At 44.5% G+C, this 17,993-nt stretch overlaps 1 protein-coding gene across 3 annotated transcripts in view; it reads left to right on the forward strand.

Annotated features, from left to right (window-relative positions):
* LOC106612711 (latent-transforming growth factor beta-binding protein 4) overlaps positions 1-17,728 on the forward strand; it is a 79,321-nt gene extending 61,593 nt beyond the window's left edge. For 2 of the 3 annotated variants that reach the window (XM_014214144.3, XM_014214145.3), the window contains 17 exons: positions 60-179; positions 277-396; positions 3,894-4,019; positions 4,160-4,285; positions 4,606-4,734; positions 4,971-5,096; positions 7,307-7,432; positions 7,740-7,883; positions 8,214-8,471; positions 8,917-8,985; positions 9,271-9,399; positions 9,540-9,686; positions 9,939-10,091; positions 10,290-10,584; positions 10,684-10,961; positions 11,139-11,288; positions 16,100-17,728. In XM_014214144.3, coding sequence (XP_014069619.3) covers positions 60-179; positions 277-396; positions 3,894-4,019; positions 4,160-4,285; positions 4,606-4,734; positions 4,971-5,096; positions 7,307-7,432; positions 7,740-7,883; positions 8,214-8,471; positions 8,917-8,985; positions 9,271-9,399; positions 9,540-9,686; positions 9,939-10,091; positions 10,290-10,584; positions 10,684-10,961; positions 11,139-11,288; positions 16,100-16,233 — 2,630 coding nt within the window. In that variant the 3' untranslated portion in view covers positions 16,234-17,728. The remainder of the gene's footprint in view (positions 1-59; positions 180-276; positions 397-3,893; positions 4,020-4,159; positions 4,286-4,605; positions 4,735-4,970; positions 5,097-7,306; positions 7,433-7,739; positions 7,884-8,213; positions 8,472-8,916; positions 8,986-9,270; positions 9,400-9,539; positions 9,687-9,938; positions 10,092-10,289; positions 10,585-10,683; positions 10,962-11,138; positions 11,289-16,099) is intronic. The other variant, XM_014214146.3, reaches the window with a different exon arrangement.
* Positions 17,729-17,993: the final 265 nt, after the last annotated feature.

Consider the following 17,993-nt stretch of genomic DNA (forward strand, 5'->3'; position numbering starts at 1 on the left):
ATCCATTTCTATTCGATATTGATAATTGTATCAATACTGATATTGATACTTTCACACAGATGTTGATGAGTGTCGGCAGACCTCCAACCTATGTACCAACGGCCTCTGTGAAAACACTCTCGGTAGCTACCGGTGCGTTTGTCGCACCGGGTTCAAACTACAGGACAGCGTCTGTATTGGTAAGGCTGCATGTGTCTGACTTTTGCATGTCTTTACATGATGGTTCAAGGTTCCATATCACTGTTTGATGTGTAACCTCCACTTGCTTCATTTTAGACGTTGATGAATGTGAAGACCCCTCACAGTGTCCTGGGCAACGGTGTGTGAATTCTGAAGGCTCCTACAAGTGTATCGCCTGCAAAGCTGGCCACAGTATGCAAGATGGGTTATGCGCAGGTAAGACTAGCTGTCTATTAGGCAGTATATCAAGTAAATTCAAGGCATTCTGTCCATATAGTCGACATGTTTTTCCAAGGTGTTTTATTGCTCTCTCACTTGCCTGCCGCATTTGTTTCTGGGAAGGAATGCCATGGCTCTTTTACAGCCAAGGAGAGGAGGGGATTTATGAACAACTGCACATTTCTGACTAATGAGGAAACACATTTTTAAAGAGTTGAATTGAGTCAATGTTGCGGAATGTGACACGAGACCGAAATTAGCACCAAACTCTTTTTCACACGCCTTCCACTTGAGATTGTATTTCGTTCATAATGCTTTATGGAATCAGACAATCACATCGCTAACACTGTTAGTGTTATTGGTGAGGCAGCTTGACTAAGACTGTCACCATGCTAAAGTTTGCTGAAGAATCAAGCTGTTCCAATAGCTGTTTATATGAACTGCACCGAGCAGTGTGACCGGGCCATTTTTCATCATCTTACAGTCGGCGACGAGTGAGCGAAGGGGGTGGCCCTCTTGCCCCAGTTCCATACTGCAGTCAGAGCTCTCCTCTGCATTCCTCTCCTCTGCTCTCCTCACTTCACCTTTTCTGGCTTCTGTTACTTCTCTTACTCACTACCAAGCAGTTTTTTTCTGTGTGGTGCACAAATGATCAGCCCGAGTATCATTAAAGGACACTGACACCTGGGTGCATTGCCTCTACCTTCAAAAAACAGAGACCACATAAAAAATTCATATGAATGTACCGTTTCTTTCGCAGTTCACTGTCAGTCAGCACTTTACCCATGCTGTGATATAAGTTAGAAACCAATATACACAGGCAGTTAGAAAAGTCAAGGCTAGCTTTTTCAAGCAGAAATTTGCTTCCTGCAACACAAACTCAAAAAAGTTCTGGGACACTGTAAAGTCCTTGGAGAATAAGAGCACCTCCTCCCAGCTGCCCACTGCACTGAGGATAGGAAACTCTGTCACCACCAATAAATCCACTATAATTGAGAATTTTTATAAGCATTTTTCTACGGCTGGCCATGCTTTCCACCTGGCTACCCCTACCCCGGTCAACAGCACTGCACCCCCCCACAGCAACTCGCCCAAGCCTTCCCCATTTCTCCTTCTCCCAAATCCAGTCAGCTGATGTTCTGAAAGAGCTGCAAAATCTGGACCCCTACAAATCAGCCGGGCTAGACAATCTGGACCCTTTCTTTCTAAAATTATCTGCCGAAATTGTTGCAACCCCTATTACTAGCCTGTTCAACTTCTCTTTCGTGTCGTCTGAGATTCCCAAAGATTGGAAAGCAGCTGCGGTCATCCCCCTCTTCAAAGGGGGGGGGGACACTCTTGACCAAAACTGCTACAGACCTATATCTATCCTACCCTGCCTCTCTAAAGTCTTCGAAAGCCAAGTCAACAAACAGATTACCGACCATTTTGAATCCCACCGCACCTTCTCCGCTATGCAATCTGGTTTCAGAGCTGGTCATGGGTGCACCTCAGCCACGCTCAAGGTCCTAAACGACATCATAACCACCATCGATAAGAGACATTACTGTACAGCCATATTCATTGACCTGGCCAAGGCTTTCAACTCTGTCAATCACCACATCCTCATCGGCAGACTCAACAGCCTTGGTTTCTCAAATGATTGCCTCGCCTGGTTCACCAACTACTTCTCTGATAGAGTTCAGTGTGTCAAATCGGAGGGCCTGTTGTCTGGGCCTCTGGCAGTCACTATGGGGGTGCCACAGGGTTCAATTCTTTGGCCGACTCTTTTCTCTGTATACATCAATGATGTCGCTCTTGCTGCTGGTGAGTCTCTGATCCACCTCTACGCAGACGACACCATTCTGTATACTTCTGGCCCTTCTTTGGACACTGTGTTAACTACCCTCCAGACGAGCTTCAATGCCATACAACTCTCCTTCCGTGGCCTCCAACTGCTCTTAAATACAAGTAAAACTAAATACATGCTCTTCAACCGATCGCTGCCTGCACCTGCCCGCCCGTCCAGCATCACTACTCTGAACGGTTCTGACTTAGAATATGTGGACCACTACAAATACCTAGGTGTCAGGTTAGACTGTAAACTCTCCTTCCAGACTCACATCAAACATCTCCAATCCAAAGTTAAATCTACAATTGGCTTCCTATTTCGCAACAAAGCATCTTTCACTCATGCTGCCAAACATACCCTCGTAAAACTGACCATCCTACCGATCCTCGACTTCGGCGATGTCATTTACAAAATAGCCTCCAATACCCTACTCAATAAATTGGATGCAGTCTATCACAGTGCCATCCGTTTTGTCACCAAAGCCCCATATACTACCCACCACTGCGACCTGTATGCTCTCGTTGGCTGGCCCTCGCTTCATACTCGTCGCCAAACCCACTGGCTCCAGGTCATCTACAAGACCCTGCTAGGTAAAGTTCCCCCTTATCTCAGCTCGCTGGTCACCATAGTAGCACCCACCTGTAGCACGCGCTCCAGCAGGTATTTATCTCTGGTCACCCCCAAAGCCAATTCCTCCTTCGGCTGCCTCTCCTTCCAGTTCTCTGCTGCCAATGACTGGAACGAACTACAAAAATCTCTAAAACTGGAAACACTTATCTCCCTCACTAGCTTTAAGCACCAGCTGTCAGAGCAGCTCACAGATTACTGCACCTGTACATAGACCATCGATAATTTAGCCCAAACAACTACCCTCTTCCCCTACTGTATTTATTTATTTATTTATTTTGCTCCTTTGCACCCCATTATTTCTATTCTAATTTGCACTATCTTCCACTGCAAATCGACCATTCCAGTCTTTTACTTGCTATATTGTATTTACTTCGCCACCATGGCCTTTTTTGCCTTTACCTCCCTTATCTCACCTCATTTGCTCACGTTGTATATAGACTTATTTTTGTACTATATTATTGACTGTATGTTTGTTTTACTCCATGTGTAACTCTGTGTTGTTGTATGTGTCAAACTGCTTGCTTTATCTTGGCCAGGTCGCAATTGTAAATGAGAACTTGTTCTCAACTTGCCTACCTGGTTAAATAAAGGTGAAATAAAATAAATAAATAAAAATATCCAGAGCGCATGAAAATCACTTCGAGGTATTCAGCAGATGTCTGGCTGTTAGACTGGTGCTGATGTGAACCAACAGAGTTTTCAACAGATGTTTAGACTTCAAAGGGGATAGCGTGTAAATCAGAGACACCTTAGAAATGGATGTAACACTTGAGAATGGATGGATGTCTCGTTGGAGTGGTTTCACTGTCAAAAAGTTATATCCATAAGGGACCGAGCCCATTGGTGCTGTGTTGATTTAAGAGAAACACTTGGAAGCTGTTTAACCCATTTTAGCGGGAACAGAAAGACCCTATACATGAAGCAGAAGTGTGTGTGTGTGTGGTGTGTGTGTGTGTGTGTGTGTGTGTGTGTGTGTGTGTGTCTGTGCGACCAAGCTGCAGTACCGATGAGCATTCCCCTCTCCCTTCCTCAGATGTGGATGACTGCCAGAGCCCTGACACCTGTGGTGCAGCGAGACTGTGTGTGAACACGGACGGCTCCTACCGCTGTGACTGTCACCCAGGCTACAGAACCACTGGCCTTGGACGCCAATGTAGAGGTCAGTATCGATGACGGCGATAATGATGGTGACGAATGCCACAATGTTGGGGATTTCCTTTGATGACGTGTATATACATCACCGCGCGTTGGGTGTTCTTTTCTGTCATATTTTAACGTGGTTGTCTTGTCTTTTCAAAGACGTCAACGAGTGTCTAGAGGGGGAGTACTGCTTCCCCAAGGGAGAGTGTGTGAACACAGAGGGCTCCTACCGCTGTGTGTGCTCCCAGGGTTACACCACCAGCAGCGACGGCAGCTCCTGCCTAGGTGAGGCCTCACGACCATCTCACACACACACACACCTCATGCACACACCCAAGTCCGACTGGCCTTTCTGTAGGCTACTCTTAAACCTGCAGAATGGAGAAGTCTCTACTCATTACATATATTTGCTGTTTACTCTGTTTAAACTGCACAGCCCATTAACTTGGACAACTCTAATCCCTTATACAAATAATCCTTTATAGGCTACTTTACACAGATTATATTACTCATAGCCTCTCACACAGTGAGATTGCTTTGCTTGGCGGTAGGCACAGCGGGGTTGTCTGTGGTGATGTAATGGCGTGTTGTCATTGCGTGCCCAGATGTGGATGAGTGTGCCAGGTCAGGCCCGGGGGTGTGCCAGGATGGGCGCTGTGTCAACACAGAGGGCTCCTACCAGTGCCAGTGCCAAGTGGGATTCACCACCAACCCAGAGAAGACAGCCTGTCTGGGTAACTCAACACCTCAACTACTCTGCACTGTTCATCATTCACCGTAGACAGACCATTGAAAATGCATGTCCATTTTATGTAATACGCACAGCTTTCGGGACTGAGCTATGGGGATGCTGAAGTTTTTGTGTGTGTGTGTGTGTGTGTGTGTGTGTGTGTGTGTGTGTGTGTGTGTGTGTGTGTGTGTGTGTGTGTGTGTGTGTGTGTGTGTGTAATCCCCACTTTCTCTCTCCCAGATGTAGATGAGTGCTCAGAGGGAGCAGTGTGTTGGTCACAACGTTGTGAGAACACCATTGGCTCCTACCGCTGTATCACCTCCTGTGAGCCGGGCTACCGGGTCACCCGCACCGGAGAGTGCGTCGGTCAGTTCCATCTCTTCATCATCCTCATCGACTTCATCCTTTACTAAATCTAGTTCACACATAAGAATCGACTTTTTATTATTCTTGTATTTTTTAATCCACTTGATTTATTTTTCAATGATCTGATTCTATGGTACTGAGAAGTCCAGAGGAACTCAATCTTTCGAGATTGAATGCCGTTCTCATTATACTGTCATACAGTTTAGCCATGATAGTTTATGTAGGAATGTTTGGCATATTGGACACAGATGTGGGATCCAGGCTGAGGGCGGGGCATAAGGGTTTGCTGGTCATGGCAGCTGTGTTTGATTGATGTGTCAGGTTGGAGGCTTTCACCTCGCAGATGCTCAGTCACAAGAATGCCATTCGCCTTTCCTTGCCAAGATATGCATCTGTAACACGCAGACACACACAGACATTGTGAAAAAGAGCTAGGGATATATCTCACTGTATTGTCTTCACTGACTATTGCTTTATACCTTTAAATAATTTAATCAAGTTTATCCATCTACAGTGGGGGGAAAAAGTATTTGATCACCTGCTGATTTTGTACGTTTGCCCACTTACAAAGAAATGATCAGTCTATAATTTTAGTAGTAGGTTTATTTGAACAGTGAGAGACAGAATAACAACCAAAAAATCCAGAAAAACGCATGTCAAAAATGTTATAAAATGATTTGCATTTTTATGAGGGAAATAAGTATTTGACCCCTCTGCAAAACATGACTTAGTACTTGGTGGCAAAACCCTTGTTGGTAATCACAGAGGTCAGACGTTTCTTGTAGTTGGCCACCAGATTTGCACACATCTCAGGAGGGATTTTGTCCCACTCCTCTTTGCAGGTCTTCTCCACGTCATTAAGGTTTCGAGGCTGACGTTTGGCAACTCGAACCTTCAGCTCCCTCCACAGATTTTCTATGGGATTAAGGTCTGGAGACTGGCTAGGCCACTCCAGGACCTTAATGTGCTTCTTCTTGAGCCACTCCTTTGTTGCCTTGGCCGTGTGTTTTGGGTCATTGTCATGCTGGAATACCCATCCACGACCCATTTTCAATGCCCTGGCTGAGGGAAGGAGGTTCTCACCCAAGATTTGACGGTACATGGCCCCGTCCATCGTCCCTTTGATGCGGTGAAGTTGTCCTGTCCCCTTAGCAGAAAATCACCCCCAAAGCATAATGTTTCCACCTCCATGTTTGATGGTGGAGATGGTGTTCTTGGGGTCATAGGCAGCATTCCTCCTCCTCCAAACACGGCGAGTTGAGTTGATGTCAAAGAGCTCCATTTTGGTCTCATCTGACCACAACACTTTCACCAGTTGTCCTCTGAGTCATTCAGATGTTCATTGGCAAACTTCAGACGGGCATGTATATGTATTCTTGAGCAGGGGGACCTTGCGGGCGCTGCAGGATTTCAGTCCTTCACGGCGTAGTGTGTTACCAGTTGTTTTCTTGGTGACTATGGTCCCAGCTGCCTTGAGATCATTGACAAGATCCTCCCGTGTAGTTCTGGGCTGATTCCTCACCGTTCTCATGATCATTGCAACTCCACGAGGTGAGATCTTGCATGGAGCCCCAGGCCGAGGGATATTGACAGTTCTTTTGTGTGTCTTCCATTTGCGAATAATCGCACCAAATGTTGTCACCTTCTCACCAAGCTGCTTGGCGATGGTCTTGTAGCCCATTCCAGCCTTGTGTAGGTCTACAATCTTGTCCCTGACATCCTTGGAGAGCTCTTTGGTCTTGGCCATGGTGGAGAGTTTGGAATCTGATTGATTGATTGCTTCTGTGGACAGGTGTCTTTTTTACAGGTAACAAGCTGCGGTTAGGAGCACTCCCTTTAAGAGTGTGCTTCTAATCTCAGCTCGTTACCTGTATAAAAGACACATGGGAGCCAGAAATCTTTCTGATTGAGAGGGGGTCAAATACTTATTTCCCTCATTAAAATGCAAATCAATTTATATCATTTTTGACATGCGTTTTTCTGGATATTTTTGTAGTTATTCTGTCTCTCACTGTTCAAATAAACCTACCATTAAAATTATAGACTGATCCTTTCTTTGTCAGTGGGCAAACGTACAAAATCAGCAGGGGATCAAATACTTTTTTCCCCCACTGTAAATATAATGATGACAGTGATCATACTTGAGACCATGCTTCAGATTCATTTAGGAGACATCTCTCTCTCCACTTCTGTTTCTTCTTCTCTCACAGATATCAATGAGTGTGCCAATGAGACCGTATGCGGGGAGCATGCGTTCTGCCAGAACCTAATTGGAACATACCAGTGCATGTGTGACCAGGGCTACACAGCCACCAGCGATGGGAAGGGATGTGCGGGTATGTCTCAACACAGATGCACGAGTCTCTGATAAGTGTACAAACGCCACCATGCTGTACTGTCATTTGTCTTTGCTTGGTTTAGCCTACATCGTTATACCTTTTCGCCCCATATTTCTCTTTCTTTCGCTCTCGCGCTCACTCACTCTCTCACTCTCTTTCTCTCACTCTCTCGCTCACTCTCTTTCTCTCGCTCTTTCTTTCACTCTCTTGCATTCTCTCTCTTTCTCCATTTTGCTCTCCCTTTCGCTCTCTCTTTCTCTCTATTTCTCTCTCTCTTTCTCTCTATCTATCTCTCTATCTCTAGATGAAAACGAGTGTGAGACTATGCAGGGTGTGTGTGGCGCGGCGCGCTGTGAGAATGTGGATGGCTCCTTCATGTGTGAGTGTCCAGGACAGGGGGAAGAGTTTGATACGCGCTCAGGACAATGCCTCAGCACGCACCGACCAGGTACTGTACAGTGTCCAACACTATGTGCTTTTCGAGGATTATCTAGATAAGCTTGTTTTTCCCCGTACGAAAATAAACATTTCTATTCCCTGATGGGAATAACACTTTCCCTGCTTCAAATGTTCATTCCTACACTGTTTTATTGGCATTTAACATCAGTTTGTGCATGGTGAGTTTGGTGAGACCTCTTCAACAGGTGCCCATTCAAACAGCTTGGTGTTGCTGCCCCCTGCTGTTCATCAGGTAACACTATGTTGTCTTTGTGGTCAGCGGCGCAGCCATAACCACACACACCTCAACCCTCAAACGTCACGTCCACGTGTCTCACAGGTCTTCCCGTGTTCCCTGGCGGCTCCTCCTCGTCTTCGTCTTCCTCCACCACCGACCTCGGTCCCCAGCGTCGGCCCGATGCGTCCCAGCTGCCCCCTGCCCGGCCTGGCGAGTTGAGGGAGTGTTACTACAACACCGAGGAGCAGAGCTCGTGCAGCGTCCTGGCCCGCAACACCACTCAGCAGGAGTGCTGCTGCACCGTGGGCCAGGGCTGGGGCATGGGCTGCCAGTTCGACCCCTGTCCTCAACTAGGCACAGGTAGGGACCAGTGATCAACACTGATGTGAATAGTATGTATTTCGTATATAGTATAGTATAGTATTGTATATAGTATGACTATATTGAGTATGTATCTAGCACAGGAGGTTGGTGGCACCGAAAAGGAGAGAATGGGCTCGTGGTAATGGCTGGAGCGGAGTCGGTGGAATGGTATCAAATACATCAATCGCATTGTTCCCATGTGTTTGATGCCATTCCATTTGCTCCGTTTCGGCCATTATAATGAGCTGTTCTCCCGTCAGCAGCCTCCTGTGGTCTCCATGGGATATATGTATATGTATACGACTAAAGAGAGTATGTATGTCTATGGTAGACTCCTGGAGTCAGCTCCACCTGTCAACCCACTCGGAAAAAGTTATCCCTGATATCGTGAAGTGTTCCTCTCTGATGTGTCGTGTTGTTGTTTCCTGTGGTTGCTGTTCAGCCGAGCACCAGGCGTTGTGCCCCAGCGGACGTGGATATGTGACTGGGCCAAGAGTGTTTAGCTACAAAGGTAACGGCGGTCTCACATACACACGCGGCAGGTAGCCTAGCGGTTAGAGCGTTGGGCCTGTAACCGAAAAGTTGCTCGTTCAATATCCCTGAGCCGACTAAATGAGCAAAGCACTTAACCCTAATTGTTCCAGGGTTGCATTTTCATTTCACACTTGTACATGTGTGAAACAGGACAAATATAAGCACCCCTATTTGACCTCTTTTTGACACGCATGATTTGTAGTCATGCTTATTGCTGATACTGTACCGTACCTGTAATCCAGGCCTTCATCTCCTCTCACAGATGTGGATGAGTGTAAACTGTTCCACCCTGAGGTGTGTAAGAGCGGTGTATGTGTCAACAACATCCCTGGCTATTCCTGCTACTGCACCAGTGGCTACTACTACGATAACGTGTTTCTGGAGTGCATCGGTTAGTGGCATACCTTCATCGGTGATATTGGGCCGTTTTGACCCAGTCTTCATAATTGTGGTTGAATTAGATGGATGTATATAATGGGTAGGTTCCTAAAATCTCATCTCTCTCTCTCTGTCTCTGTCCTCTCCTGGTAGATGTTGATGAGTGTGAGGCAGGGGAGGACAGCTGTCCAGGGGGAATCTGCGTCAACACATTAGGCTCACACTTCTGTACCTGCGTGCCTCCTCTTGTGTTGGACGACACTCAGCGCAGCTGTGTCAATTCCACTGGCCTCGCCGTGGGTAAGACTACATACACTGGGAGACGGGAGTGCCCAATAACTCACCTTATGAGTCCTCACTACTCATTTTTTACTTATTAGCTCAAACTGTGAGCTCTCTCTCTCACCGTCTGTTTTCAATCTCTCTCTCGCTCCTGCTTTCCCCATCTATCTTTCCCTCGTTTTTCCCACCTCCCTTTCTCCATCTTTCTTTGCCTCTCTTTCCATCTCACCCTTCCCCTCCTCATTCCTGTCCTCTCCCTCCTGTCTCCAGATGAGAAACTGTCCTTCTGCTGGCAGTATGTCACACCAGACCTGGTGTGTCAGAGCCCCCTGCTGGGCAGACAGGTCACCTTCACTGAGTGCTGCTGTCTGTATGGAGAGGGCTGGGGACTGCAGTGTGCTCTGTGTCCTGCCAGAGACTCAGGTACTACTAGACTGACCGCACACTCACTGATGAGCTACTACGGCCACGCTGATTGTGGATGAGTATTTGCATTGAACATTCCGCTGTGTTAGCATTTTGTCACGAGATACAAGCAAAATGTAGCTCTGTTGCGGAAGAGTGTTGTGTTTATGGTGTCATTTTTGGTCTACGCCTCTTTTCCTTCTCTGCCTCTTTCAGAGGACTATGAGGCTCGGTGTAACGTCATCCTGAGGCCCCCAGAGTTTCCTCCCTCCTTCCCTGACCGCTACGGTCCGGACCCAGGGCCAGGACCCGGCAGAGGAGGAGGAGGGGGGTATCGCGTGCCCTATGGACCGGACTCCTTCCCAGATCCCATCCGCCGCAGGCCTGAGTACCCCCGGCCTGACTATGACGACTACACACCACCAGGGGGCAGCAGGTCTGGCTTCAGAGGCAGAACGCCCAGCACATTCAGCGTCCCAGAGAGCCCATACAGACGGCCCTCAGGATACATGTAACACACTGCCCTATTCACCACACTCACTCATTAACATACATCATCACAAGACGCAACATATGTTCTCGACAAACATGTTGGATTTCTCCCTCCCAGTCCTGAGCGGTACTATGACGAGGACGACTACGGTCCGCCTGACGCGCCTCCAAGACTTCCCTTCCGGACCCTCCCAGACCCTCGTTCTGAGCTTGCCTTTGGGGCGCGGCCCCCTCTCCCAATCCCCGAGGGCCTCCCTCTGAGTCTGGCCCCCCTCCCGGACAGTGACCCCTACAGTGAGGAGGAGGAGGGGCTAGAACCCTGGCGTGTGGAACCCCCGTTCCCTGACAGACGGGGGCCAGTTGGTGGAGGCGGAGGCCCAAGGAGAGTCTATGAGAGTAAGCCCTCTCTTTCTGTGCATTACTGCATTACTGTCATTTTGTCAATGCTGCTGCATTACGCAAAATATTTCACGTTTATTTTAAGATGTAAACTTAGCCTAGGCCCTGTGAAAAAATGTGTTTGATTAGCTATCTGTTCTTACTTCTGACCATGTCCTCCTCTCCCCGCTCCAGGACGATATGAGCCGTATGCAGGCCTGAGCACAGAGGACTGTGGGATACTGCACGGCTGTGAGAACGGCAGGTGTATCCGTGTGGCGGAGGGATACACGTGTGACTGCTACGAGGGATACGAGCTGGACATGACCTCCATGGCCTGCATAGGTAGGTATCCCTCCTCACACAATCCACAAGACAAACCCTTCAACTAATCGCAGTTGTCTATATGCAAAACTCCCTGTCTTTCACTGGTCTTTCGAACCTTATGCCTTTCAATCTAGATACTGTATGCATCACATAGCAAGAGCCACTCTCTTATTCTCAGATTGACATTTATGTTACAGTAAAATCTGTAGATTTACCAGTGTAATGGAGAATCTAGAAATTTCCAGGGAAATGTATAGATTTACCGTTTTACACATCTACCGGAACATACAGTACCAGTCAACAGTTTGGACACACCTACTCATTCAAGGGTTTTTCTTTATTTTGGACTATTTTCTACATTGTAGAATAATAGTGAAGACATCAAAACTATGACATAACTGTAGTATGGAAACCAAAAAAGAGTTAGACAAATCAAAATGTATTTTATATTTGAGATTCTTCAAAGTAGCCACCCTTTTCCTTGATGACAGCTTTGCACACTCTTGGCATTCTCTCAACCAGCTTCATGAGGTAGTCACCTGGAATGCATTTCAATTAACAGGTATGCCTTGTTAAAAGTTATTTTGTGGAATTTCTTTCCTCAATACATTTGAGCCAATCAGTTGTGTTGTGACACTGGTTGGTATACAGAACATAACCCTATTTGGTAAAAGACCAAGTCGATATTATGGCAAGAACAGCGCAAATAAGCAAAGAGAAACGACAGTCCATCATTACTTTAAGACATGAAGGTCAGTCAAGAACTTTTAACGTTTCTTCAAGTTCTATCGCAAAAACCATCAAGCACTATGATGAAACTGGCTCTCGTCAGGACCGCCACAGGAAAGGAAGACCCAGAGTTACCTCTGCTGCAGAGGATAAGTTCATTAGAGTTAACCTCTTACATCTAGACGTTCCGCTAGCGGAACACCGCTCCAATATCCAATGATAGGGCGTGGCGCGAAATACAAACTCCTCGAAAATCCGAAAACTTCAATTTTTCAAACATATGACTATTTTACACAATTTTAAAGACAAGACTCTCCTTTATCTAACCACACTGTCCGATTTCAAAAAGGCTTTACAACAAAAGCAAAACATTAGATTATGTCAGGAGAGTACCCAGCCAGAAATAATCAGACATCCATTTTTCAAGCTAGCATATAATGTCACAAAAACCAAAACCATAGCTAAATGCAGCACTAACCTTTGATGATCTTCATCAGATGACACTCCTAGGACATTATGTTATACAATACATGCATGTTTTGTTCAATCAAGTTCATATTTATATCAAAAACCAGCTTTTTACATTAGCATGTGACGTTCAGAACTAGCATTCCCACCGAACACTTCCGGTGAATTTACTAAATTACTCACGATAAACGTTCACAAAAAATATAACAATTATTTTAAGAATTATAGATACAGAACTCCTTTATGCAATCGCGGTGTCCGATTTTAAAATAGCTTTTCGGTGAAAGCACATTTTGCAATATTCAGAGTAGATAGCCCGGCCATCACAGGCTAGCTATTTTGACACCCACCAAGTTTGGTACTCACCAAACTCAGATTTACTATAAGAAATAAGAAAAATTGGATTACCTTTGCTGTTCTTCGTCAGAATGCACTCCCAGGACTTCTACTTCAACAACAAATGTTGGTTTGGTTCCAAATAATCCATAGTTATATCCAAATAGCGGCGTTTTGTTCGTGCGTTCAAGACACTATCCGAAGGGTAACGAAGGGTGACGCGCCGGCGCATTTCGTGACAAAAAAATTCTAAATATTCCATTACCGTACTTCGAAGCATGTCAAACGCTGTTTAAAATCAATTTTTATGCGATTTTTCTCGTAAAATAGCGATAATATTCCGACCGGGAGTCGTTGTTTTCATTCAAAGACTGATAATGTAAAATGGCCCCTTCACGTGCACCCGTCTCATTGTTCTCAGATCGACCACTATCCAAATGAGCTACTGTTTTTCAGCCATGGACTGCAGAGTCATCATTCACCGTTCTGGCGCCTTCTGAGAGCCTATGGGAGCCTTAGAAAGTTTCACGTTACAGCAGAGATCCTCTGTTTTGGATAGAGATGACAAAGAAGGCCAAGAAATGGTCAGACAGGGTACTTCCTGTACAGAATCTTCTCAGGTTTTGGCCTGCCATTTGAGTTCTGTTATACTTACAGACACCATTCAAACAATTTTAGAAACTTTGGAGTGTTTTCTATCCAAAGCTACTAATTATATGCATATTCTAGTTTCTGGGCAGAAGTAATAACCAGATTAAATCGGGTACGTTTTTTATCCGGCCGTGAAAATACTGCCCCCATCCATAACAAGTTAACTGCACCTCAGATTGCAGTCCAATAAATGCTTCACAGAGTTCAAGTAACAGACCCATCTCAACATCAACTGTTCAGAGGAGACTGCGTGAATCAGGCCTTCATGGTTGAATTTCTGCAAAGGAACCACTACTAAAGGACACCAATAAGAAGAAGGGACTTGCTTGGGCCAAGAAACACGAGCAATGGACATTAGACCGGTGGAAATCTGTCCTTTGGTCTGATGAGTCCAAATTTGAGATTTTTGGTTCCAACAGCCGTGTCCCGGTGAGATGCAGAGTAGGTGAACGGATGATCTCTGCATGTGTGGTTCCCACCATGAAGCATGGAGGAGGTGTTGTGATGGTGTGGGGGTGCTTTGCTGGTGACACTGCCTGTGATTTATTTAGAATTCAAGGCACACTTAACCAGATTGGCTACCACAGCATTCTGCAGCGTTACACCATCCCATCTGGTTTACGCTTAGTGGGACTATCATTTGTTTTTCAACAGGACAATGACCCAAAACACACCTCCAGGTTGTGTAAGGGCTATTTGACCAAAGAGAGTGATGGAGTGCTGCATCAGATGACCTGGCCTCCACAATCACCCGACCTCAACCCAACTGAGATGGTTTGGGATGTTGGACCGCAGAGTGAAGGAAAAGCAGCCAACAAGTGCTCAGCATATGTGGGAACTCCAAGACTGTTGGAAAAGCATTCCTCATGAAACTGGTTGAGAGAATGCCAAGAGTGTGCAATGCTGTCATCAAGGCAAAGGGTGGCTACTTTGAAGAATCTCAAATATAAAATATACTTTGATTTGTTTTAACACTTGTTAGGTTACTACATAATTCAATATGTGTCATTTTATAGTTTTGATGTCTTCACTATTATTCTTTAACCTGTCTGGGAACCTGGGATGCTTGCGTCCCACCCTAGTCAACAGCCAGTGGAATCGCGTCGCGCGAAATATAAATACCTCATAAATGCTATAACTTCAATTTCTCAATCATATGACTATTTTACACCATTTTATAGATACACCTCTCCTGAATCGAACCACGTTGTCCGATTTCAAAAAGGCTTTACAGCAAAAGCAAAACATTAGATTATGTTAGGAGAGTACCCTGCCAAAAGAAATCACACTGCCATTTTCAAAGCAACTAGCATGCATCACAAATACCCAAAACACAGCTAAATACAGCACTAACCTTTGACAATCTTCATCAGATGACACTCTTAGAACATCATGTTACACAATACATGCATTTTTTGTTCGATAAAGTTCATATTTATATATAAAAACAGCATTTTACATCGGCACGTGACGTTCAGAAAATATTTTCCCTCAAATGCTTCCGGTGAATTAGCGCTACAATTTACAAAATTACTATTTGAAAACATTGTTAAAATGTAATATTGTCATTCAAAGAATTATAGATTAACATCTCGTGAATGCAACCGCATTGCCAGATTTAAAAATAACTTTACTGGGAAATCACACTTTGCAATAAACGAGGTGGTATGCTCAGAAAAATAGGCTAGGCAATACATGTTAGCGCCATCTTGGAACCATCTAAAATCAAATATACTATTGTAAATATTCCCTTACCTTTGATTATCTTCATCAGAAGGCACTTCCAGGAATCCCAGGTCCACAACAAATGTAGTTTTGTTCGAAAAAGTTAATAATTTATGTCCCAATAGCTCCTTCTTGTTAGCGCGTTCCGAAGGCTACTCATAATGTACTGAAGCGCGCGGGACTTGTCGTCACGAATGTGCAAAAAATATATATTTACGTTCGTTCAAACATGTCAAACGTTGTATAACATAAATCTTTAGGGCCTTTTTCAACCAGAGCTTCAATAATATTCAAGGCGGACGATTGCATTGTCTTACTAAACGTTTCGGAACAAAAGGGTACCCATGGGCACCCGCGTCATAGTAGTAATGGCCCTCCCTCTATGACCAACTTTCCAAGCCTCTCTTTCGGTCAGTTTCTACCATAGAAGACGCAAACCACTTTGTAAAGACTGTTGACATCTAGTGGAAGCCTTAGGAAGTGCTAAATGAATCCTAACTCACGGTGTGTTTCATAGGCAAAGTGTTGAAGGTGATTCCACAAATCAGATTTCCACTTCCTGCATGGAATCTTCTCAGGTTTTGGCCTGCCATATAGGTTCTGTTATACTCACAGACACCATTCAAACAGTTTTAGAACCTTTAGAGTGTTTTCTATCCAAATCTACTAATTATATGCATATTCTAGTTACTGGGCAGGAGTAGTAACCAGATTAAATCGGGTACGTTTTTTATCCGGCCGTGCAAATACTGCCCCCTATCCCCAACAGGTTTTAATGTAGAAAATAGTAAAAAATTAAGAAAACCCTTGAATGAGTAGGTGTGTCCAAACTTTTGACTGGTAGTGTATATACATTTGGACATGCACTGATTCACATGTATGTGTTTTCACTTGTTTCCTTGTTCTGCTTCTATGCCCAGACATCAATGAATGTGAGGATCCTGACAACGTGTGTGCGAGCGGCCGATGCATCAACACAGACGGCTCCTATCGTTGTGTGTGTCACCGAGGCTATGTCATGTCCCATCGGTCCAACCGCTGTGTGGCGGCATAACACAGCTACTACTTTGAACATTGTCTTCCCCCACTCAACAGTCCTATCTGCTACTAGGGAAGCATCAGGGGCTCACTAAAATACCTGTCCAAAAAAGCTGAGAGGGTTGTTCTCTGAAGAAAACGTCAATGTACTGACGTATCGTGTCTGAGAGAGATTTGAGTCCATAGAACTCTGATATTAATACAGTTTGAGTCTTATACAGCACGCACAACTCATTATACATACACATGAGCTCAACTACACACACACACACACACTTGAGACTGCTATTTTAAAGCAGGTAAATAAGTATTATGTCCCTTAGCCAACCTTTCTTTTGAAGTTGAAATGCATAGTGGTGAAAAAGAGGTTAACGTACATTGTCCAGAATCCTAACTATACGAACATGTATTTAAAGGTAGGATCCGGCCCATTGAGATTGCTCACTTTGAGCTCAGTCATGTTCAACACACCGTGTTCTGTGCCTAGACCTGAGGCAGACAGGAACCATTGAATTGGGCCAGTGTAGTCTCCAAGACAAAGATTTACATTTCAGTCATTTAGCAGACGCTCTTATCCAGAGCGACTTACAGTAGTGAATGCATACATTTCATACATTTTATTCTGTGCTGGCCCCCCGTGGGAATCGAACCCACAACCCTGGCATTGCAAACACCATGCTCTATCAACTGAGCTACAGGGAAGGCTAAGATGACACGCTACTGCTACAGACGAGCAGAGCCTTTGTCTAAGACGGAATCTCTGTCTGTGGATGTTTTGTTAACGAACGCTCTCTTCAGCTGGACTGTACAAAAAAAAACCCAGCAACATCACAACATCGCTGAACCAAATTTGTATTCCTCTAAAATGTCAGTGACTTGTATTCTCTCCATTTGTTGATTTTACAACCCCCCACTGATGTTTATGATTGCTTCTTGTATTAATTTATGCTGTTCAAAGTTAAATGACTCTTTATGTAATAATAACTTTTATTATTTTATAGAAATGTATATGCGGAAGAGGAAGCTACACATCACTGACATGTTTGTACATTTATTTCTTTAGACTTTTTTTTTTTACATGAGAATCGAATGTACCTTAAAACTGATATAAGATAGTTGACTTTGTATTCACAATTTGAAATGTTGTTTGTGTGATCAATACACAATCAGTGATAAAATACCATGTACATATTTACAATTGAGAAAAAACTTTTTTTTACCAAATGATATCTGTTTCAGTGAGTAGAACCATTTCTGTAAATGTTCCTTCCTGGTGTAGTTTACAAGCTGAAACAAACCCAAAAACATGTCCTCCTTTCAGCACCTAAAGATGTATAACACTATGCACTGTATTCGTGGACGACGTAGCCGTTGTGTACTTTTTAAACAATATTTTTTTGTTGTAATTTTTTGTATTTGTTTCTGGTTAATTGTTTTGTCAGTGATTTAAAAAAAAATCTTTATTGCTATGAAAACTATTTGAAAATATATTTGCACACTTTCCATTCCAAGTGACTTTTGGATCTCATTCTTTGTTACAGAATCACATGTATCGTATACACTTTTACTCTACAAGGTTGTTGTTATAAAGTAGTAACATATTGGAAGCTAGTTCAGTATATATTAGGAGTAAATCAGTGGTGTAGGTATTACACAGTATTTTGATTTAGCCTGACGGCTCAAACTAAATTCTTCCGCTGCACTGTCGTTCGCTACATACTTAGTGTTGACGAGGGGCACAAGGGGCGTTGTACAAAACAAAGTCATCAGCGATTG

This window comes from Salmo salar, chromosome 09 (assembly GCF_965601325.2).
Source record: "Salmo salar chromosome 09, fSalSal1, whole genome shotgun sequence".
Lineage (NCBI taxonomy): Eukaryota > Metazoa > Chordata > Actinopteri > Salmoniformes > Salmonidae > Salmo > Salmo salar.